This window comes from Brachyhypopomus gauderio, unplaced genomic scaffold (assembly GCF_052324685.1).
Source record: "Brachyhypopomus gauderio isolate BG-103 unplaced genomic scaffold, BGAUD_0.2 sc86, whole genome shotgun sequence".
Classification (NCBI taxonomy): Eukaryota; Metazoa; Chordata; class Actinopteri; order Gymnotiformes; family Hypopomidae; genus Brachyhypopomus; species Brachyhypopomus gauderio.
Window position 1 is genome coordinate 213732 of NW_027506907.1, and position 24452 is coordinate 238183.

General features: G+C 49.5%; 1 protein-coding gene across 1 annotated transcript; it reads right to left on the reverse strand.

The window, feature by feature from the left end:
* Positions 1–10144: 10144 nt before the first annotated feature.
* Positions 10145–24124, reverse strand: tm9sf2 (transmembrane 9 superfamily member 2). The gene is made up of 17 exons (XM_076991788.1): positions 23813–24124; positions 22790–22857; positions 21788–21881; positions 20937–21064; positions 20271–20400; positions 19897–20021; positions 17090–17201; positions 16691–16770; positions 16428–16536; positions 15010–15142; positions 14418–14537; positions 13995–14052; positions 12558–12718; positions 12268–12418; positions 11972–12083; positions 11709–11880; positions 10145–11474 (listed from the first exon to the last, which is right to left on the reverse strand). The coding sequence occupies exons 1-17, from the start codon at positions 23966–23968 to the stop codon at positions 11407–11409; spliced, it is 1977 nt and encodes a 658-aa protein (XP_076847903.1). The 5' UTR covers positions 23969–24124; the 3' UTR covers positions 10145–11406.
* Positions 24125–24452: the final 328 nt, after the last annotated feature.

Consider the following 24452-nt stretch of genomic DNA (forward strand, 5'->3'; position numbering starts at 1 on the left):
GCGGAGTTTCTCCACGCCGAGCAGGCGGGGCTTTTCCTGCGGCCTTTACGAGTTCCTCAGGCATGACGCTACTCTTTCATTGTTCCCTGGAGAACAGAGAATAGATCCTCTTAAGATGTGTCCTAATCCAGCACTGGATCTGTGTGGAGTGAAATGTTACACTGTGACTCTGGAGTGTGTGTGACTCTGGGAGTGTGTGTGTCTAGCGTGGCGTGTCCAGTACATGACAGGTGCCCTCAGACAGCCTGGGCATCTCGGTACCTCGGTATCGTAGTGCAGACATCAGTGTCCAGAGCAGCTACATCAGGACCTGATAGAGTGGAAATGAATGTGGAAAGAGAGGCGGCTTTGTGCAAATTTGCATTTTTAAGTGACACACTGAAGAAGAATTTCTTCAATCTTCATATATATTCTCTATTTATTTACTATTTAGTTGTACTTATTAAGTATTATTAACTTATAAAAATTCTATTCTATTTTGTTTAGACATGAGTGAAATATGACTTAGACTTAGACATTCTTTATTGTCATTCATTGTGCACGGGTGCACGCAGAACGAAATTTCGTTGCATTTAGGCTTGCACAGTGTACACAGAGATTTGGAGAAGATTACAAGAATAGCAAGAATATCAAGAATATAACAGATGGCTTCAGGATTAATCAAAATACGTAGTAAGAGTACAACAAAGATGTAGAATGTACAGCTGGGATATTGAATGTGGGAGTGCAGAATGTAGCAGCCGGGATAATTTAAATATAAGTGTGTGGAATGGATATATATGTACAACTGCTTAAATCTATAAATATATATATAAATACAAATCTACAGATAAAATAGATTAAAAAGGACAGCAGCCCGAATAAGTATGGTAAAGTAAAGTGACAGTGCTTTCGGGTAGACCGGCAGTAGTGCACAGAAGGCATGTAGTTTAGCATGTAGTTTAGCATGTAGTTTAGCATGTAGTTTAGCCTTCCCTCGTCCAGGGTGTTGTGTTCAGCAGTATGATGGTTTTGGGGGAAAAGCTGTTGCAAAATATATGCATCAGATCTTAATATTAATTTATGTTATAAAAAATAATGTGCAAATTTGAAATGTGCTGAGCAACAAAAGTTAAGACCTTCTAACATCTTTTTATCTCACTGTACCATAAAGCATGAGCACAGTCATTTATAATGGAACTTTTTTGATGACACATTTAGCATGAATGAATATTAGCATCAGTGCTAGCACAAACGTACACAGTTAAGTATGTTTTCCAATGACATTTTTGTTCATCTCTGCACAGTCAGCATGCTTGGGTGAAGTTTTCCTTTCACAATTAAGCTGGACTGAGACAGATCCCATATCCATAGTTCAGTCACTTGTTGCTGTGTGTGTGTGTGTGTGTGTGTGTGTTGAGGGGGGGGGTCCCAGTGCCGACAATCGGACTGCAGAAGGGTCCGAGATGGTCAAAGGTCAGAGAACAATGCCTGTAGAGACACGGTTTACCAAGACGGACGACACGCGGCCCGGGGCGATTCACAGCGGAGCTAGGGTCTCGTCCACCAGACGCCTCGGGCTAACAGGTGATGGAGGTGGAGGCACAGTGGGGCGTCCCAGTGTTTAGAACTGCATTATCACACCATAACCCGAGATTAGTGCTCAGTAATGACATCACACATCATCACATCACACATCACCACATCACAGCGCACTCCAGATGAACACCAATACATCACCCCTCACTCAAGTGACTGTTAAGACATATGCCATAATATAACATATGTTCCATTATATGGTATATAGGGTAACAACAAATCTGAGAACTAATATTCACTGCATCTTACATCAAGATTCAGTTCTGCGTAATTAATATATTATTATAACTAGTCATGTGACCAGCAGTAGTCCAATCAAATGCAACCGAATTATAATGTCAATAAACTGAAAGCATCTTTAATGTCACTGACGTCATGTTCAGACACAACGAGAGGTCTCCCTGCAGTATTTACATCACTGCCACTGAATTTGTATCAGAATGAGGATTTATTTCATATAAACACATAAAGACGTGCTGGGAGCCCCATCTGCTCAATGTAAAGTAAAAGTGCAAAACACAGTTAAGTACACCTACTCTACAACCGCATGGAGATACACCACCATTCTTCTCAGCTGTAAGCAGCACCTACTACTGCTGTCTGTATATAGACAGTATTATATATGCATTGAATACCTGCATTGGAAATAAACAAATAAATAAATCATCAGTTATTTATCAAAGAAGCCTCAGAATGCCTTTTCAGTGAACATCTGAGCTTGTCTCCAAAACACTGCTGTCTCATGTACCCAACTGCGGTAGGCCGAGGTGCAAAATAACCCCGCACCGTAATGAAAGCTGCACCTCCACAACTAGCCTGCCAGTCAACATCGGTCCTGACTGGCCAATTAGGGAGAGCAGAATCCAAGCTGAAGGGTGTGATGAAGTGAGAGGAACACGATGGTGCCGGGCATGCGCTCCGTCTTCATCATCACGTTAGCGGAGATCCATCTGGCATGTAATGCAGAGAATCGGAGGCCAGTGTGTACAAAGTGCTGTGTAAACATGCTTTGAGGTGTAGCCAGGTTTGATGTTCCACTATAACTGAGTGTTAGAATCAAGGATGCATGTCTGTGTGTGTGTGTTTACCGTTCATATTGTTACAGATCAAAGTCTCACCCCAGGGAGGAAGTCCGTCCTCATGCTCTCATTGTTTCACTGTTTTCTTTAAGACGTGTTTGCATTAAAGAGCATTCTCTAACATTAGCTCCATGGAAAGAATCACAGCAGTAATGTTAGAATAGAGGAGAACACAACAGAGGAGGAGGGTTCAAGGGCACGAGGACGGGCCTTCAGCCCACGTTTGAAGGTAGTAAAGGACTCCGCTGTACAGCGAGTGGAGGCAGTGGTGTGTGTGTGGGGGGGGGGGGAGGACGTACGGGTGAACATCCTGCGGTGGGTGGGGGGGGGGGGGTATTCCTGAGCCGTGCGGGGGCCCCAGGAGGCGATTGTAAATTTAAAAATAATAGGAACATTTTTTAAAAGGCTCTCCACCCTGATTCTTGCTGTAGGGCCCCAGAATTTTTGTGCTACGCCAACGAATGGAATTTAATTCTTGCAGCATGTCTGTTCCCCGTTTTCTTGAGCAATGGTGGTTCAGAACGACCTGTATGTGAGACACGATGAGTGCGAGGTACAGTGGTGACTCTGGGCTCGGGATCGAGCTTTAATGTACTTAAACCGGACCTGAGCAACCAGTGAATTGAGCTTAGCAGTGGTGTGTGTGTGAACGGGGAAAACGGAACACACACTTACAGGCAATTTGTGAGAGCTCAGTAAAGTACTGGAAGATGAAAACACGTAGACGAAGATATCTGCACATCAGACAGGTCCAAAAGGGGATGTAGTGGAAATGGTATAAATGTGGAAATGCTCCATAATGAAGTGTGGATGTGACCAACCAAAGTATTCCATCATCAGGACTTCAAAACTTATTAAACTTAAACTGACACTTAAAACTCAGAGAGGCCCAGGAGTGTGTGTGTGTGTGTGTGTGTGTGTGTGTGTGTGTGTGTGTGTGTGTATGCACATGTGTGCCATACAGCTCCTAAGAGGTTTAAATGAAGTCTTCCATGGTCTCTTGAGTCTTTGTTCCTTTTGTGGTGAGAGAAGGAGCCGGCAGCTTCCACAATGCGGCTCAAATCCCGTCAGCCACGCTCCCCGCCGGCCCGCAGAGTCAAGCCCAGCCCCGCGCACCACCTCGTTAAAGGCACAGCTCCTCCATCCGCGCTAATGCCGCCCACCATAGACAAAGACCTTCAGATCATCGGCACAGAGCCTGGGAATGAGGGAGAGGAGACGGAAATGTGCTGACCAGTGTGGAAGTGCTCAGCAGCCCAGCAGGAGGAGAGAGCAAACGTTCTGGAGAAGTAGAGGGAACGTTCTGGAGGGGTAGAGCAAATGTTCTGGAGGGGTAGAGGGAACGTTCTGGAGGGGTAGAGCAAATGTTCTGGAGGGGTAGAGGGAACGTTCTGGAGGGGTAGAGGGAACGTTCTGGAGGGGTAGAGGGAACGTTCTGGAGGGGTAGAGCAAATGTTCTGGAGAAGTAGAGGGAACGTTCTGGAGGCTTAACTGGTGGGATAAAATGACAATGTTTGTTTGTTTGTTTTTACATAACATGGATGGCTGCTAGTGGATGCAATCCTGTTGCAGTCAGATAAGTAAGCCATGATTAAACATCATGGGTTGTGGATGGTCTTATACCATAATGTTTGATCTCTGTTGGCCTACAGACAAATCCTTATATGCAAAGTAATAAAAAAAAATCTTTAGTGGAGTAGTTCAAAAAATCCACCACCCACTCTTGTCCTAGAGAGATCATTAGGCTGGATTATGGCTCTTCAGTCCTAGAAATAGGATTAAACCAGATTAATTAACTTCAGGAGTCTTAGTCCAGTCTAATCCCTCTTAAGGAGAGCCTTTATCAACTAGAGCATGTTGTTTGTTACTAGTCCTGGTCCTTATTCTTTAAGTGTGGTCTAAAAAAGAAACATACTAGAAATGTTCATGAAAGAGACAACGGAAAATCAAAGTCTTTACGGTGCAGATTTTCGTGAAATTCAAAGGATTGTTTATGCAACACAAAACCTGTTGATTTTGCCCAAGAACATTTGACTGGCAGAGCTTGGAATAGTTTAGTCACTAATTCAGCCTTCTGATGAAGTCTCGCTCTGTGTTGACATTCTGACCCGTCCCTAACAGATGCGGCATGTCTGACTCCATCACCATTAACCAACACATCCTCCTCCATCAGTATATAACCGTCACTCATTCTATCCCCATTGACAAGGAGAAAGAGCGAGGGAGAGGAAGAAAGGAGAAGAAAAGAAAGCGTCAGGCAGAGGGAGGGGCAAACAAGTGGTGGGAGGAGCCTTCAGCCCTCAAGGGCTCGCTTTTTCAAGGGCCTTTGCTTTTTTTTTTTATTGACTCCTTGGCAAACCAAACAAGCAGATTGGCTGATCCGTTATGGACACGGGGGCATTGTGGGACAGTCCGTGGTCGGACACGGACCCAACAGCATTCCCCAGGTCCATTGTGACCTGCCAGAAAGGGGACAAAGGGACCCCCCATGAGGGGGAATCTGACCAAACTGCCCCCAGAGGCACAGTGGCAAAGTTGTGTTCCACCACCAAATATCCCCCTGCCCAGGCAAAGGGGACAGAGACGGAGAGAGACAGGATGAGATGTGATGGAAAGACAGAGAGAGAGAGAAGGAGAGAGAGAAGGAAAGAGAGAGAGAGCTGGACAGCATGGGGCCATGAAGGGGGAGTGACGGATGCCTTGGGGAATGGTGGAGGACAAAAGATCCAGAAGGGCCCAGGATGGAGGGGGAGAGGGTGGAGAAGAGACAAAGAGAGAGAGAGAGAAAGAGAAAGAGAGAAAGAGAGAGAGAGAGAGAGAGAGAGAGAGGAGGATAAGAGTCCTCACACCTCATTCCCTCTCTCAGGACATGGCAGGAGATCTCAGGTCTGCTGGATGACACATGGTGGCATATGCATGTCCTGGTTATATACAGCATGATGCATCTACTGAGTCATGAAGGACCGCTTTAACACACACACACACACACACACACACACACACACACACACACACACACACACACACTTGCTGGGAGTCATGGTTGAGTGGAGTAATTGATTAAGTTAGTGGGGGCTGTGTGTGGGAGAGTAGAAGTGAAGTATCCTTCATGGGACAGAAACACCTGGGATAGAGAGAGAGGGAGAGAGAGAGAGAGAGAGAGAGAGAAAAAGAGGAGAGAGAGACAGGGACAGAATGAGAGAAAGAGATAGAAAGGGAGAAAGCGAGAGCAAATGAAAAAAGGAGAGGGAGAGAAACAGGTGGGGGGGGGGACCACATGAAAGTGAAAAATGAAATGATTCTAAACATCAGACCCAGATTATTCTTAGGACAGGAGGCCGTACACCCCCCCCCCCCCAAACCATCCCCCCGCATGGTGCTCTGGTATCGTCTGGTGGTCCTGCCACAATCACACCATAAAACACACAGCCTGCAGTTACCAGGACGGCACACGGCTGATCCAGCCCATCTTTCCTGTCTGTGACACACTACACACTACAGATTTGGGATCAGAATGCGACTGTGTCCTCTTGTTTCAACTGATCTGGGATCATTTATGACATTTTTCTTTTAACTTTTAGCATTTAAGTATCGCAAGGTGCTCGTGTGTCAGTGTAAATGAAAAGACTTCGGAGTCTGAAGCTCTTTCAGACCATCAGAGTGGGCATACCAGCAGCTAGGCTGGGTTAGCACTTTTGTAAGTCGCTCTGGATAAGAGCGTCTGCTAAATGCCGTAAATGTAAATGTTAGCAAAACTGGTCTGTGATTTCTTATTTGCACTTCCTAAACCAGCCACCAGGGGGCTTTTGCACAAATTCTTCTTCAAGAGCACTGACTGGTCCCACATCAGTTTCCACAGCAACTTGCTGCGATTAAACTCACTCTAAAATAAATCCAAAACTGAATTGAGTTTTTAGCAGCTACTTAACTGGTGCTGGTTAGGATGTGAGGAAGAGACAGCTGGTCACGGACAAAACTAAAGGGTCCAGATGTCTCGTCTGGGGAACGGAAGATTGGGGGGGGGGGGGGGGGGGGGTCCTTCCTTTATTCCCAGCACGAGCATGAGTTAGAAAAATGGTTAGCATGAAGGACATGGGGAGCATCCCAGCCACAAACCTCAAACACCGCAACCTCCAGAGGGAAACTGGTCATTCTGTCCTAGCTGGATCTTCACTCTTACCGTGGCAGGCTGATAAAATAAACAAATAAATAAATAAATACACTGGACGCTTGAACGATGGCAGCAAAGCCCACAGAGGGCCCAGTACAGGAGGTACATCCAGGTTGCCTAACTGGAACAGGTACTTCATGACAAGCACTGGACTGCTTCTAGCTATTTTGAAGCGATCTTCAACATGCATACATCTGATAACAGAGCCCTACTAAAAGGTTTTGAGCTTCTAAAGATCACATAAAGTCATGCAAACATCAGAAAATAGAGCCCTGCTAAATGGTTTTGAGCTTCTGAAGATCACTTAAAATCATGCAAACAAATAAATAACTGCAAAGGAAGAGGGCTAAACAACATTGTTGCGCAATTCAAATTTGTTACAGAATGAGTGTAATGCATGAACAGGAGAGGCCGACTGGCCTATATTTAGATGCCATTTGTTGCTGAACAATGTTGGAAACACTGCAAACTCACACTAGACTTTCAAACAGTCCTCTCATCTTGTCTGATGGGGGTGGGGGTGTAGGATACAGACTAACCTATTTAAGGGAAGTTGTAAAACATTTTTTTTCTCCACTCTCTCTTTTTTAAGAAAAAAAACATAACAAAAGAGTGACTGAAGTTGCCATCTGGAAGGTATAACAAACAAGGGACACACACACACACACACATCCAAGCGCACGTTCCACAGACATGCTGTCACAGCAGTGACTCACAGCAGAAGCATTTAAAGGGGAGATGGCCCTCTGCTCTGCAGGATCATCTGGAGACCGAGCCCCACGTTAAACATGGCTGCTTGAAGAGACCGTTGGAGTTAAGTGGAGCGACCAGCATCTCCTCCACACCATCACTCCTCCACCCTTTAGGTTGAGACATTGACATGACAAGAGTGTCTCCAGAGCTGAGTTCAGTCATCAACAGAACAGAACAAACTACTGCTGACGTTGTGAAAGTGAAGTTTAGAAACCATAAACCTCAGCAAAGACACAGTCAGGTTTAAACTCTGCGTGCCAGACCTGTAAAGGAAATACACTGAGTAAAGGTATTCACTGCTGAATTCACTGAATCAATAAACAGTACATTAAATATGCACTGGTGATTTGTTTAAATGTCTTGAGTAGGAGTAAACCTGAGGAACAGTCACTGGACACTGATCAGAAGTGAAAACTGCGCCATCTACTGGTAAAACACCATCATTAACACTAACCATGAAAATTGAAAACTTGACAAAATATTTACAGCTGATGGCGAAGTTGGTTGCCGCCTTTTCCTGGATTAGAAGTTGGAACATGCCAAATTTCACACTGACAAAGCAGGTTACAACTACAGTTACAACTACAGTCCTGAGACCACACAACCTGCAATTACAACTACAGTCCTGAGACCACACTACCTGCAGTTACAACTACAGTCCTGAGACCACACAACCTGCAGTTACTACAGTCCTGAGACTACACATCCTGCAGTTACAACTAGTCCTGAGACCACACAACCTGCAGTTACAACTACAGTCCTGAGACCACACAACCTGCAGTTACTAGTTCTGAGACCACACAACCTGCAGTTACAACTACAGTCCTGAGACCACACTACCTGCAGTTATAACTACAGTCCTGAGACCACACAACCTGCAGTTACTAGTTCTGAGACCACACAACCTGCAGTTACAACTACAGTCCTGAGACCACACTACCTGCAGTTATAACTACAGTCCTGAGACTACACAACCTGCAGTTACAACTACAGTCCTGAGACCACACAACCTGCAGTTACTACAGTTCTGAGACCACACTACCTGCAGTTACAACTAGTCCTGAGACCACACAACCTGCAGTTACTACAGTTCTGAGACCACACTACCTGCAGTTACAACTAGTCCTGAGACCACACAACCTGCAGTTACTACAGTTCTGAGACCACACAACCTGCAGTTACAACTACAGTTCTGAGACCACACAACCTGCAGTTACAACTACAATCCTGAGACCACACAACCTGCAATTACAACTACAGTCCTGAGACTACACTACCTGCAGTTACAACTACAGTCCTGAGACCACACAACCTGCAGTTACAACTACAGTCCTGAGACCACACAACCTGCAGTTACAACTACAGTCCTGAGACCACACAACCTGCAGTTACTACAGTTCTGAGACCACACTACCTGCAGTTACAACTAGTCCTGAGACCACACAACCTGCAGTTACTACAGTTCTGAGACTACACAACCTGCAGTTACAACTACAGTTCTGAGACCACACAACCTGCAGTTACAACTACAGTTCTGAGACCACACAACCTGCAGTTTCAACTAGTCCTGAGACCACACTACCTGCAGTTACAACTACAGTCCTGAGACCACACTACCTGCAGTTACAACTACAGTCCTGAGAGCACACAGTCCTGAAGTCTCTCCATGATATGGATCAGGAGCAAGGAAACCTATAAACAGTGCAGATCAGTGAAGGATCAGTACTGGTGCTGACGAGTGAACATTTGGAAATGATGAACGCACTTCACGCGTGAGAAACCACAGGTGTGTTCGGACCGACTCTGTGACAGATGAACATTTCTGGTCAGTGCAGGTATCTAGTGCAGACGAAACACAGACAGGGGCTGTGTTCGAAATAGCCTACTACATACTACTGGCGTACTGATCGAGCCCCAAATCAGTATGCCGTATGCAGTATGTGACCAAAATGAAAATTTCCAGTACGCGAAACATACCCGGATGACCTACTACTTCCGCAAAATATTCCAGTACGCGAACAGAGCTATCTTCGTGGTGTACTGCATCCCATCATGCAACACTACGATCACGTGACCCCGTAGTATGCTTTGCTATTGTCGCATACTGGAAACTGTACTGCATACTACTACGAGGACCAGTATTCAGTATCCAGTATATACTGAGTCCAGTATGCAGTATCCAGTATGTAGTAATCTATTTCGAACACAGACTAGGTCTGTACTCCCGCAGGCTTCCGTTCATAGGGCACAGGCCTTTCATTTAGCGCTCTGCGCTCCCCCATCTCCTCCCACACAACCAGATCCCTGCTCCAACTGCATGACGCAAGACAGCGTTAATGCTGTGCAGCCTGTGACGGCACCCATCAGTCACAGCATGGCATGCTCCGCAGGGATTGGCTGATCAAACAAATGTCAACCAATAGGATGTGATGCTATGACCTTCTGAAGTCTGATCCGACCCCACCCACACCACAGCTGTCCCACCCACATGTTGCACAGAAGAAACACCACGTCTCCGTTCTTGAACCTGCCTCTACGACTTCATATTACACAACGCAATAACTTATGGTCCCAATATATTTGGAAGATTTAATATTTGTTAAATACCACAAATAGGAGAAAAAGCCTGGTTTTATTTTGGGCAGGGAGATACTCTTTATTCTAACATTCACCTTTCTGCCCCCTGTAATCTCATTATTTCAAATCGGCAAGGAAAAAAAAAAAAGACTAGGTCATTGTAAATCAAACCATAACTTATGCATGTATGTTTACACAGTGCACATGTACATGCCCATCCACAAAAAGAACTAACCAATCAACCAAAATAAACACACACAAACATCAATCCAAGTACTGTTACATACAAGTGGATTTCTCGTCCCCCCCATGAGTACAAGACTACACAAAACAGCCTAGATCTATATGTACAAAGAGCCTCAGAGTGCTGACCTAGAATCAGCTCTTGAACAAATAATTAACTGTATTCAATAGGATACAAAGAGACAAAACCTGATTCTAGATCATATATTTAACACATATGTACCAAGGGCTCTTAAAAGAAAAGAAAAAAACCCCAAAACATTCCAACCTTCTCTAAGGAGAACTTTGTTAACAAGTGTAAGAGGCTAGAACAGGCCAGGCTGCAGTGAGCGTGTGGTTTGGTCTGGTCCCCCAGGTGTTAGGACACGGCCGGCCATGGTAGCGTTTTACAGGGAAGTGCTCCTAACGGACCCGCCCCACTCCAATACGACTGTCAAGGTGCAAACAAACAGTGACACAGTGTGAAGTTTATTTTATTTTTTTTTAAGAAAAAAAAAAAAAAATGGGAATATGGTTCCCCCTTCTGGTTAATAAGACGCAAGCATTACGTTACCAGAGAAAAGTCAGAGGACGCAAAAACAACCCCTGTTTTCTCAAATAAAATAAAAACCCAATGAGATCTTTCTGCACTGGAGCTGGGGGGGGGGGGGGGTTATTTACAAAAGTCACACCAACACCGTAACAGTTGATGCACCTCCACATTAGCCAAAAATAAATATTTACAAATTTCAATTGGAAATTTAGATTTTGCAAAATCATTAATGAACATGTGGGGGCTGCTGGGCTATTATGGGCGGAGTTGTAAGCATGTGTGAACTAACACACAACATCTAATCCTTTGTTTTTTTGCGGACCCGCACACTCCACTGGAAGATGAAGAATCGCAGAATGCATTGAGTGTTGTGGGACAGGAGAGTAGGGCGTCGTCTTCAGCACACTAGTCCCTCCCCCAAAGGAATCCCATTGGTCAGAGAAGGGTAAAGCATAGGCCGAGACCCGGTCTAGTCAGTCCACCTTCACCACGCTGTAAATCTTCGTAACGAACCAGAAACAGGCAAAGAATCCGATAGTTCCTGTAGTGGGAGAGGAGGGGAGGGGTGACGAAAATTTGAGCCCAAATCAGACACGACGCAGTTACGCTGATATAAATGTGGTTATTTCTACCACATCCACAACCCTCCCTTCACACAACCTGCCTGCTAGAGGACGATCATGTTTTAAATCGGCACCGGGGGGCGCCATAACGAACCCCACTGACTGGCTTAAAGTGAGACACACAGGAAGATGCGGGGCGTGAGGCTGCACACCTGTGAAGAGGAAGAAGATGAGGGCCATGATCATGGTGTAGCCGAAGTAGAGGATGGTGCTGGCCAGGCCTGTGATCTGCAGCTTGGAGAAGAAGTAATGCACCGCGTAGACCAGGAAGTAGGCGGCCGTGAACCCGCTGGTGAGGAAGGAGCGCCACTGCCAGTGGTAGTCCTGGTAGAGCACGTCAACAACAACAACCACCGTCAACAACACCACCACCTCCATCGCTGTGGCTGCTGTATTAACAGCGGTGAGCGCTCACCTCCGCACACAGGTGGAAATAGCAGAGCAGGATGGTGGCCTCAGAGCAGGTGATCACCAGGATGATGAAGACGAGGAAGAGGAAGCCGAACATGTAGTACATCTGATGGGACCTGCGCACAGAACACACACACACAAACGTACACGTTACGAAAACCTCCGATGCACTTCACAGCCGGAACGATGAACCCGGAGACGGTGTGATGAAACCGGGCTTAAATGAAGCTTTAGGGGAGGGACGTGGCCCAGCCGTCCTGACCGCACCCACTGATCTCCACGGTGATGGCCAGAACTCACCAGATGCTGTTGAGGATGAAGAAGAGCTGGATGAAGATGCAGCCGAAAGGCAGGATGCCCCCCATGACGATGCCGGGCAGAGGCTTGGTGTAGAAGGACTGCTCTGGGATCTGCCGAGGAATCTGATTGGTGCGCACAGGGTGCTCGATGCTGGACCGAGACGAGACCAGAGATTACAGCGGGATTAGGGTCGGCACGGAGGACAGATTAGAGCCAATGACCAGCATCAAACACATAAGAACAAGAGGGCTAACTGACCCCCAGCAGAGAGAGTGTGTGTGTGTGACTCACAAGTTTCTTGAAGCCGAAGTAGGCCCCGATGAAGGTGAGCGGGACAGAGATACAGAACCACAGAGCCAAGATGGCCACCAGCGTACCGAAGGGCATGGCTGCTGACGAGCCCTCACCCCACAGGATCAGATTCATGAGGAAGAAATCAGCAAACACCACCCTGAGAGAGGAGGGTCACAACACAGTGGTCACCAAACACCACCCTGAGAGAGGAGGGTCACAACACAGTGGTCACCAAACACCACCCTGAGAGAGGAGGGTCAAAACACAGTGGTCACCAAACACCACCCTGAGAGAGGAGGGTCACAACACAGTGGTCACCAAACACCACCCTGAGAGAGGAGGGTCACAACACACAGTGATGACCTTCAGTAAACATCTCCAAACAGCCCAGACTCACCAGGCCTTCCTGCTTATTACTCAGATGAGTTTGATATAGTTCAGCACCAACCAGCACCACAACAAACCAACACCAACCAGCACCACAACAAACCAACACCAACCAGCACCACAACAAACCAACGCCAACCACCACCACAACAAACCAACGCCAACCAGCACCACAACAAACCAACACCAACCAGCACCACAACAAACCAACACCAACCAGCACCACAACAAACCAACACCAACCACCACCACAACAAACCAACACCAACCAGCACCACAACAAACCAGCACCACAACAAACCAACGCCAACCACCACAACAAAAAACCAACGCCAACCACCACCACAACAAACGCCAACCACCACCACAACAAACAAACGCCAACAACCACCACAACAAACAAACGCCAACCACCACCACAACAAACCAACGCCAACCACCACCACAACAAACCAACGCCAACCACCACCACAACAAACCAACGCCAACCACCACAACAACAAACCACCACCACAACAAACCAACGCCAACCACCACCACAACAAACCACCACCACAACAAACCAACGCCAACCACCACAACAACAAACCACCACCACAACAAACCAACGCCAACCAGCACCACAACAAACCAGCACCAACCACCACCACAACAAACCAGCACCAACCAGCACCACAACAAACCAACACCAACCAGCACCACAACAAACCAACACCACAACAAACCAACACCACAACAAACCAACACCACAACAAACCAACACCACAACAAACCAACACCACAACAAACCAACACCAACCAGCACCACAACAAACCAACACCAACCAGCACCACAACAAACCAGCACCACAACAAACCAGCACCAACCACCACCACAACAAACCAACCAGACACAGACTACTTCAACACACCGCTGAAGGAGGCCACACACACACACACACACACACACACACACACACACACACACACACACACACACACACACACACACACACACACACAAGCAGGTGAAACAGTGAAGGCCACGAGAACGAGTCTTCACTCACCCGGGACACAGGAAGGCCGTCAGGAGAACATTGGTCTTCCACTTCTCCCCTCCAAAGGCTGTGCAGATAGAGCCCACCCAAACACACACACACACACACACACGTTTACATGTGAAACACACACATCAACATACACAGCAAAGGCTATACGGGTGTATGGAGAGATGAAATTGTGTCAGGGTGTCACATGATGCTGTATAGTTGACACACTCCCACGTTAGCTTGCTGATTTAGACAAGAACACCAGTGTGTGTGTGTGTGTTCGCACGCATATACATGAGAGAGAGAGAGAGAGAGAGAGAGAGAGAGAGAGTGTGTGTGTGTGTGTGTGTGTGTGTGTGTGTGTGTGTGTGCACGTGTGTAAAGGGCTCTCGGACACCTCTAGGTGTCTCTCTGGGACACCGTACACAATGCCGTACTCACACTTGTAGAAGCGGGCAGCGACGTAGCCGGCTGGCGTCCCCAACAGAACCCACAGCACCACAGCACATGTCATCAGAGCCCCGCGATTAGCCGGAGACAGGAAACCCAAACACGCAAAAACTACACACACACACACACACACACACACACACACGTTGGAGGGAAGGAGAGAGTGACATAGGGGTTACTCAACCTGTGTAAATAAAAGTTGTGCCAATATTAACCTGTGTGTCCTGGAAACATGACAAACACAGCAAATAAAAGACATTTCTTCTGAACTAGATCTCCTTCTAATGACTCCCAATCAGTTCTTCTGCAGCATTAGTGTGTGTGTGTGTGTGTGTGTGTAACCTGTACCCAGCAGATCTTCCTGCCGCTTGCCTCATTCTGATGTCATTCAGGTGTGCAGCCCTAGACGCTACACTGTGGAACTCCAGCCGAGCAGGAACGGACACACGGATGGAGTGTGTGTGCTTGTCTGTGTGTGCGCGCGCTGGTCTGTGTGTGCGCGCGCTGGTCTGTGTGTGTGCGCGCTGGTCTGTGTGTGTGCGCGCTGGTCTGTGTTGGTTTGTGTGTGAGGTTCTGTACTCACAGAGTGTGACGAAGGTCATGATGAAGATCTGGGTTCCGGAGCCGAGGAAGACTGACAGCAGCATGCCTTTACGCGGCGGCCGAAACACGTCCCCGTGAACCAGCTTCCAGCCAAACTCCTCCTGCGCGTCCTCCTGGACCCCACACACACACACACACACACGTGAGGGGCAGTACAGGGCTGAAGGTGGTGTGAGGTGCAGGTGTTAGGCTCTCCCGAAGGGTAACGGATCAAAGAGAGAATGCAGAACACAGACATACAGCTGCCTGGGGTGTGTGTGTGCGTGAGAGTGTGTGTGTGTGTGTGCGCGCGCGTGTGTGTGTGTGTGTGTGTGTGTGTGTGTGTATGCGTGAGAGTGTGTGTGCGTGTGTGAGTGAGGGGGGGAGGAACATGTATGTAATGTCTACAAATCACACTGGATAACAGCTAAAATAAAAAATGTAAAAAGCAGCTGAGCTGAGTGTAGGCGGGAGGGGCACACGGGGGCGGGAGGGGCGCAGACGGGGGGCGGGAGGGGCAGACGGGGGGCGGGAGGGGCAGACGGGGGGCGGGAGGGGCAGACGGGGGGCGGGAGGGGCAGACGGGGGGCGGGAGGGGCAGACGGGGGGCGGGAGGGGCAGACGGGGGGCGGGAGGGGCAGACGGGGGGCGGGAGGGGCAGACGGGGGGCGGGAGGGGCGCAGACGGGGGGCGGGAGGGGCGCAGACGGGGGCGGGAGGGGCGCAGACGGGGGCGGGAGGGGCGCAGACGGGGGCGGGAGGGGCGCAGACGGGGGCGGGAGGGGCAGACGGGGGCGGGAGGGGCAGACGGGGGCGGGAGGGGCAGACGGGGGCGGGAGGGGCAGACGGGGGGCGGGAGGCGCAGACGGGGGCGGGAGGGGCGCAGACGGGGGCGGGAGGGGCGCAGACGGGGGCGGGAGGGGCAGACGGGGGCGGGAGGGGCGCAGACGGGGGCGGGAGGGGCAGACGGGGGCGGGAGGGGCAGACGGGGGGCGGGAGGGGCAGACGGGGGGCGGGAGGGGCAGACGGGGGGCGGGAGGGGCAGACGGGGGGCGGGAGGGGCAGACGGGGGGCGGGAGGGGCAGACGGGGGGCGGGAGGGGCAGACGGGGGGCGGGAGGGGCAGACGGGGGCGGGAGGGGCAGACGGGGGCGGGAGGGGCAGACGGGGGCGGGAGGGGCAGACGGGGGCGGGAGGCGCAGACGGGGGCGGGAGGCGCAGACGGGGGCGGGAGGGGCAGACGGGGGGCGGGAGGGGCAGACGGGGGCGGGAGGGGCAGACGGGGGCGGGAGGGGCAGACGGGGGCGGGAGGGGCAGACGGGGGCGGGAGGGGCAGACGGGGGCGGGAGGGGCAGACGGGGGCGGGAGGGGCAGACGGGGGCGGGAGGGGCAGACAGGGGCGGGAGGGGCCGTGGTCTCACCACAGAGTCCATCTGGTTGTAGCGGGCGATGTCTTTGTGCAGGGTACGCAGCATGATCATGGCCACCATGCCAGACAGGAAGAGCACGATGACCAGCGAGTTCATGATACTACACACACACACACACACACACACACACACACACACACACACACACACACAGTTACTAAGTGGGAACTACAGAGGAATGGACATTGTGTATTTGTATTTAAATATTTGCTTTATATACTAAAGAGCCACTGTGCAAGTGTGTGAATGTTCACCTGAACCACTGAATGTTGGTGTGTGGCATGGACTCCAGGATATAATCCCAACGAGAGGCCCAGCGGATGTTGGGTTCCTCCTACAAGCATCAGACCAATAACAACAATTATCACTAATTATCACAATTATCAGCCTCTCACTCTCACACACACACACACACACACACACACACACACAGACACACACACACAGACACACACACACACGTCCTGAACGGAACACATTCCTTGTGGTCAAATAAAGAAGTGCAATTTCAGTTAAGTGAGTGCAGAAATGAGAGACAGATTGATGGAGAGAACAAAGACAACAGGAGGGACAAATTGAGAGAGAGAGAGAGAGAGAGAGAGAGAGAGAGAGAGAGAGAGAGAGAGAGAGAGAGAGAGAGAGAAGCCACTGACCTTAAAGTGTACAGCGTATGTGTAGGGGATCACTATCTCTCCTGTTAACTTGTTGCTGAGGCTCATGGGAGACCCCGTGCAGTCAGGAGACTTGGGATCAGAGTGCTTGAAGCTGCACACAACAGACCACAGCACAACCGGTTAACTAGTTAACACCCCACTTACCACCCAGTAACACATCACACTGGCATCAGGAAGATGGTCTCAGATCATCCTTGAATTAGAAGTCTAGCTGTGAGTCTGGGGCTTGATGTCCTGGACCTGTAGTCAGAGTGCTGTGGCGAGTCTGATCCTAGCTGTAGTCAGCGTGTGGCGAGTCTGATCCTAGCTGTAGTCAGCGTGTGGCGAGTCTGATCCTAGCTGTAGTCAGCGTGTGGCGAGTCTGATCCTAGCTGTAGTCAGCGTGTGGCGAGTCTGATCCTAGCTGTAGTCAGCGTGTGGTGAGTCTGATCCTAGCTGTAGTCAGCGTGTGGTGAGTCTGATCCTAGCTGTAGTCAGCGTGTGGTGAGTCTGATCCTAGCTGTAGTCAGCGTGTGGTGAGTCTGATCCTAGCTGTAGTCAGCGTGTGGTGAGTCTGATCCTAGCTGTAGTCAGCGTGTGGTGAGTCTGATCCTAGCTGTAGTCAGCGTGTGGTGAGTCTGATCCTAGCAGTAGTCAGCGTGCGGTGAGTCTGATCCTAGCTGTAGTCAGCGTGCGGTGAGTCTGATCCTAGCAGTAGTCAGTGTGCGGTGAGTCTGATCCTAGCAGTAGTCAGTATGTGGTGAGTCTGATCCTAGCAGTAGTCAGTATGTGGTGAGTCTGATCCTAGCTGTAGTCAGTGTGTGGTGAGTGTGAGTCTGATCCTAGCTGTAGTCAGTGTGTGGTGAGTCTGATCCTAGCTGTAGTCAGTGTGTGGTGAGTCTGATCCTAACTGTAGTCAGTGTGTGGTGAGTCTGATCCTAGCTGTAGTCAGTGTGTGGTGAGTCTGATCCTAGCAGTAGACAGCGTGCGGTGAGTCTGATCCTAGCAGTAGTCAGCGTGCGGTGAGTCTGATCCTAGCAGTAGTCAGCGTGCGGTGAGTCTGATCCTAGCTGTAGTCAGTGTGTGGTGAGTCTGATCCTAGCTGTAGTCAGTGTGTGGTGAGTCTGATCCTAGCTGTAGTCAGTATGTGGTGAGTCTGATCCTAGCAGTAGTCAGTATGTGGTGAGTCTGATCCTAGCAGTAGTCAGCGTGTGGTGAGTCTGATCCTAGCAGTAGTCAGTATGTGGTGAGTCTGATCCTAGCAGTAGTCAGTATGTGGTGAGTCTGATCCTAGCTGTAGTCAGTGTGTGGTGAGTCTGATCCGAGCTGTAGTCAGCGTGCGGTGAGTCTGATCCTAGCAGTAGACAGCGTGCGGTGAGTCTGATCCTAGCAGTAGTCAGCGTGCGGTGAGTCTGATCCTAGCAGTAGTCAGCGTGTGGTGAGTCTGATCCGAGCTGTAGTCAGTGTGTGGTGAGTCTGATCCTAGCTGTAGTCAGTGTGTGGTGAGTCTGATCCTAGCTGTAGTCAGTGTGTGGTGAGTCTGATCCGAGCTGTAGTCAGCGTGTGGTGAGTCTGATCCTAGCAGTAGACAGCGTGCGGTGAGTCTGATCCTAGCAGTAGTCAGCGTGCGGTGAGTCTGATCCTAGCAGTAGTCAGCGTGCGGTGAGTCTGATCCTAGCTGTAGTCAGCGTGTGGTGAGTCTGATCCTAGCTGTAGTCAGTGTGTGGTGAGTCTGATCCTAGCTGTAGTCAGTGTGTGGTGAGTCTGATCCTAGCTGTAGTCAGTATGTGGTGAGTCTGATCCTAGCAGTAGTCAGCGTGTGGTGAGTCTGATCCTAGCAGTAGTCAGTATGTGGTGAGTCTGATCCTAGCAGTAGTCAGTATGTGGTGAGTCTGATCCTAGCTGTAGTCAGTGTGCGGTGAGTCTGATCCGAGCTGTAGTCAGCGTGCGGTGAGTCTGATCCTAGCAGTAGACAGCGTGCGGTGAGTCTGATCCTAGCAGTAGTCAGCGTGCGGTGAGTCTGATCCTAGCAGTAGTCAGCGTGTGGTGAGTCTGATCCGAGCTGTAGTCAGTGTGTGGTGAGTCTGATCCTAGCTGTAGTCAGTGTGTGGTGAGTCTGATCCTAGCTGTAGTCAGTGTGTGGTGAGTCTGATCCGAGCTGTAGTCAGCGTGTGGTGAGTCTGATCCTAGCAGTAGACAGCGTGCGGTGAGTCTGATCCTAGCTGTAGTCAGTGTGTGGTGAGTCTGATCCGAGCTGTAGTCAGCGTGTGGTGAGTCTGATCCTAGCAGTAGACAGCGTGCGGTGAGTCTGATCCTAGCAGTAGTCAGCGTGCGGTGAGTCTGATCCTAGCAGTAGTCAGCGTGCGGTGAGTCTGATCCTAGCTGTAGTCAGCGTGTGGTGAGTCTGATCCTAGCTGTAGTCAGTGTGTGGTGAGTCTGATCCTAGCTGTAGTCAGTATGTGGTGAGTCTGATCCTAGCAGTAGTCAGTATGTGGTGAGTCTGATCCTAGCAGTAGTCAGCGTGTGGTGAGTCTGATCCTAGCTGTAGTCAGTGTGTGGTGAGTCTGATCCTAGCTGTAGTCAGTATGTGGTGAGTCTGATCCTAGCAGTAGTCAGTATGTGGTGAGTCTGATCCTAGCAGTAGTCAGTATGTGGTGAGTCTGATCCTAGCAGTAGTCAGTATGTGGTGAGTCTGATCCTAGCTGTAGTCAGTGTGTGGTGAGTCTGATCCTAGCTGTAGTCAGTATGTGGTGAGTCTGATCCTAGCTGTAGTCAGTGTGTGGTGAGTCTGATCCTAGCAGCCCCACCTCTTGGGCTCCATTTTGGCGGCCACCAGCCTGGACGCACTGTTCCCGTTCTCCACATTGTGGTAGAAGATAGTGATGTCCACGTGGTTGAAGATGTAGAAGGTGTCTTTATCATTAAAATCAGACTGCATACAAGAGAAGAAAATGCAAAAAGAGGTTGTGACCACCACAGGAAAAAATCAAGCCCAAATTACAACGTTTACAGCAAATGCTGAATAAAAAAAACAGTATAATAAAGTTCAAAAATGAAAAACTACACAGAGAACAAACAATCTCTACAACTCTATCTACAAACCAACGTCCACGTGTAAATCAGCGGGGAGACTGTGGGAAGGAGTCGGTACGAGAGTGGGTCAAAGGTCGACAGCACTCACATTGACGACGCAGGCGTCTTTCGCGCGGCCCGTGTCCGTGACGTAGCATCCTATGGGGAAGCCGGGGTTGCAGAATTTCTGGTTGTCCTCCACGTCATAACACCAGGTCACCGGCATGTTGTCCACAATCCTGTGGTCAGCAGAGGGAGGACAGAGGCTCAGTGGAGGGAGGAGAGGAAGAAAGAAACGGTGGTGTGACGGAGGGGCCGCCGTGGGGTGAGGGAGGTGGGGGAGGGGCCGCCGTGGGGTGAGGGAGGTGGGGGAGGGGCCGCCGTGGGGTGAGGGAGGTGGGGGAGGGGCCGCCGTGGGGTGAGGGAGGTGGGGGAGGGGTCGCCGTAGGGTGAGGGAGGTGGGGGAGGGGCCGCCGTGGTGTGACGGAGGTGGGGGAGGGGCCGCCGTGGTGTGACGGAGGTGGGGGAGGGGCCGCCGTGGTGTGACGGAGGTGGGGGAGGGGCCGCCGTGGTGTGAGGGAGGTGGGGGAGGGGCCGCCGTGGTGTGAGGGAGGTGGGGGAGGGGTGGTGTGAGGGAGGTGGGGGAGGGGCCGCCGTGGTGTGAGGGAGGTGGGGGAGGGGCCGCCGTGGTGTGAGGGAGGTGGGGGAGGGGCCGCCGTGGTGTGAGGGAGGTGGGGGAGGGGCCGCCGTGGTGTGACGGAGGTGGGAGGCTCACCAGTGGTGCTGGTAGTTGAGGAGCATGCCCTTCTTCAGGAAGTCCACGGTAGCCTTATCGTCCGACTTACTGGTGTCATAAACCTTGGTGCACACATGTTTACATTCCTCCTTCTGCTTAAAGGAGAACTGCAACAGGGGAAAAACAACAACGTGAACTGTGTTTCTGGGCTCACAGACACCGTGGTTTCCATTTACACAGGCCAATGACAAAAGCCTGTATTCATTTCAGGAGAAGCTAAACAAAGTGGCTTCTACAACTCAAGGTAGACAGACGTTTGGCCCTGTAGCCCCGCCAAACAGACTGCAGAACAAACCCGGAGCGTCCAGAAGAGCCAACATATAAGGACACGTCCAACGTGTCCTGGCCAACTTTCAGAACGTTCACTCTCAAGACTGACACACCTGTGATCACTCTCATGCAAATGTGATTCTCTGCACAATCCAGTCAGAATCAATGCTTTTTATAAGTTAATGTAACACTGCTGTTTTAAGCAATGACACTAAATCCCTCTGATGGCTTTTAAAGGCAGTAATGTCAGGAGCGCACACACACACACACTTCATTCGACACGCACTGGGCCACCGACACAATTTTGGTTACCCTAACTACTTGGTACACTACTTAGAATAATTACAAGAACGGCCTGTAGTTATGATGTGAAAACAAACAAACAAACATTTTGTTTGCCGGTGACAGCACTGTGGCGTAAAGAGCAGGAAACAACCATATGTCACACAGAGCGTTCTGTGCTCCAAAGAGGCTATGGACACAATATCTGGCACAGACCAGGCGTAAAGAAGCAGCAGTATGTGGGTGTGCGCCCGGGTGACGGGTGTAACCTGGATTACCTTATATGGAGACGGCTCGATCCTCTCACCGAACAGCACCTGGCCCAGGTTCTCCGACGGACGCTTCTCCTTCTCATCTGTGCAGAAGTCGAACCTGGTCGCAGCGAGACACGAGTCAATGGGTGAACTCGGAACACCACATCACATCTGCCACAGGGCAGGTGGACACAGGAAATAAGCAGCACATGGGCTCCTTTGAGCGCGTTAAGAATCCACATTTTAACGTAAATCAATTCACAGCAGAAGCCTTGAGTACTCCAGGGTTTTACAGTTGCATCAGCTGGAGAGTTAAGGTGGGACAACAGATGGAGATCAGATCAAATGAACTTCACCGTGGTATCCGTGTTGACATTTGCACATCAGCAAATAACGATGTGTTGCACAATCTTGTCACAGGTAAAGACCATTAACTCAGCTGACCACTCCCATTCTGATAACAAAACCCCACAGGCAAATACCAGTTTGGCGTGTTAAATTATCATATCTTAAACTCTATAGGTCAGAACACAATATACTAATCACCAGGTTCAGACAGTAAAAATCCCATGAACAGTCCCAAATAGTCAGTACCAATAGGTACTGTTGCAGGTTTGTGCAATACATTCCAGCCTCCACTGGATTCTTAGAGGGGATGTCAGAGGTGTTAAAGAACTCAGTGTTAATGCATTCTTTCTGTTTGTCCTCAGTGGGTGAATTATCAAACACGACTTGGCAGTCTTTCTGGAAGCTCTGGAAAAACACGCTTAACTGCTGTAGGTATGAATAGATGAGGGCCCGAGCCCCACGCCAGTCCAACAAACCAAACACCCTTTACAATCTACTGACGTAACTAAGTGCTATTTACAAGTAACACGGTAATTACAGTCCGGAAGCTCTTTGAAAAAATAGAGCACAAAATCACCAATGGGAGGAAATAAGGTATACTCACGCTGTGTACTCAATGGGAGGAAATAAGGTATATTCACACTGTGTACTCAATGAGAGGAAATAAGGTATACTCACGCTGTGTACTCGTAGGGCAAAACTGATTCCACTGAATCCAACCTGTTTACAAACAGCTCGATCTTGTCCTGTAAAGGAAGGGGAAAAGTTATACTGCAGATTCTAAGAGCTCAAAGACCTCGACTACGTGAATGTAGTAATATTGTAGATGTAATAAGGAGAAGGTTTGCTCCCAAACTGAACCATTGACACAAGGATCGTCAGAAAGAAAAGACAAAGAAATATGTAATACCTGGGCTTGTGGACTGTATAAAAGCACAATTGGTAAGAGTGACACAAAGAAATATGTAATACCTGGGCTTGTGGACTGTATAAAAGCACAATTGGTAAGAGTGACACAGGAATGACTTTTGCTTAAGGCGATGTAACCGCAGACACAAGTGGAGGAAGCGGACACACACTTCCTACCGTGACATGCAGCCACGGGACTAAATAAACCACGTTACTGTCCTACCACGTTTGTCCCAGTACATGTACGTGTTTGAGCTTCACATCTCCAGTACGAGATGGGGGGGCGTAGTGTGGCATTAAGAGACTTTCCTCGTTTCACACACACCTCCATCTCATCGTGAACGGAGCCGAACCATCAGAACATCAACGTCGGTCTCTCCTGTCAAACACCCGCCACACGACCAGCCCATTTCTCACCGATACCTTCAAGCCCATGGCGAACTACTTCAGCTGACTAGCCACACGCCTGGCCCTGACAAGCCCATTTTTAAAGCACATATATTTAAAACACCGCTAGTTGACTCAGGTTAACCAGCTTTAGTTAACCGGCTTTAGTTAACCAGCTTTAGTTAACCGGCTACACAAGCTCGTCAGAGGGCCGCCGGGCGTGAAGGCCTCCACACTGAAGCAGGCAAATGTTATTTCCTGTGGGCTCAACTGTCGTTAGCTCAAAGCTAACGCGAAAGCTAGCTAGCTAGCGACGTTTTAACCGAGTAATTGCGCCTACAAAGATCAAGTCCACTCTCATTTCCCGACGCCGCGCACCAGCCCCGGGACCCCGGGCGGTATTACCTGGCACTCCGCTCCGGCCTCCTGCTCCTCCGGGGGTTTCTCACAGAAACTGACGGGCGCTAAACCCGGAAGATAGAAACTTGTAGCTCCCCGTAGCAGCGCTCCGCACAGCAAGAGAGAGACCGTGACCAAACGGACCTTGTGAAAGACGAACATGGTTCCTCGCTCGACGACCGGACGCTTAATCTACAATAGTCAACATATAAAAGGGTCCAGATATGAGGAGCGGCTCATTAGTGGTGAACCAGGCTGGAGTTTCGGGACGGGCCGCCTGCGTAACCCACTTTACTCCCACAGACACGTCATCTGCTAGACGACGGACGGACCTCGCAAGACGGAATTCTGGGACGGTGGAGGAGTGTCCACTAAGGCAGGGCATATCTGGACGCTGTTTTTAACAGAGCATATACATCTGATTCTCAAAGGAGGTATATATATATATATATATATATATATATATATATATATATAAAAGAAAAAAGTTTCCTTTATTTAAATATCTAAAAAGTAAATGGACTGATTCAGTGCTTGATTTTTATATATACATTCACATCTCTATACATTTAGAATGAAAACCTGAAGTTTGACTTGCCCCTATTGAACGAACTTACCATCAAAGTAAAATAAAACCCACATTAAA

Bases quoted from the DNA above. Each gene is read 5' to 3' on its own strand.
- tm9sf2 (XM_076991788.1), bottom strand. From the start codon at position 23,968: ATGTTCGTCTTTCACAAGGTCCGTTTGGTCACGGTCTCTCTCTTGCTG. The intron at 20,022-20,270 runs GTGAGTGCTGTC...TCTTGTATGCAG, and splicing joins AAGACGCCTGCGTCGTCAAT to TCTGATTTTAATGATAAAGA. The intron at 12,419-12,557 runs TGAGTCACACAC...CGTCTCGGTCCA, and splicing joins CTTCGGCTTCAAGAAACTTG to GCATCGAGCACCCTGTGCGC.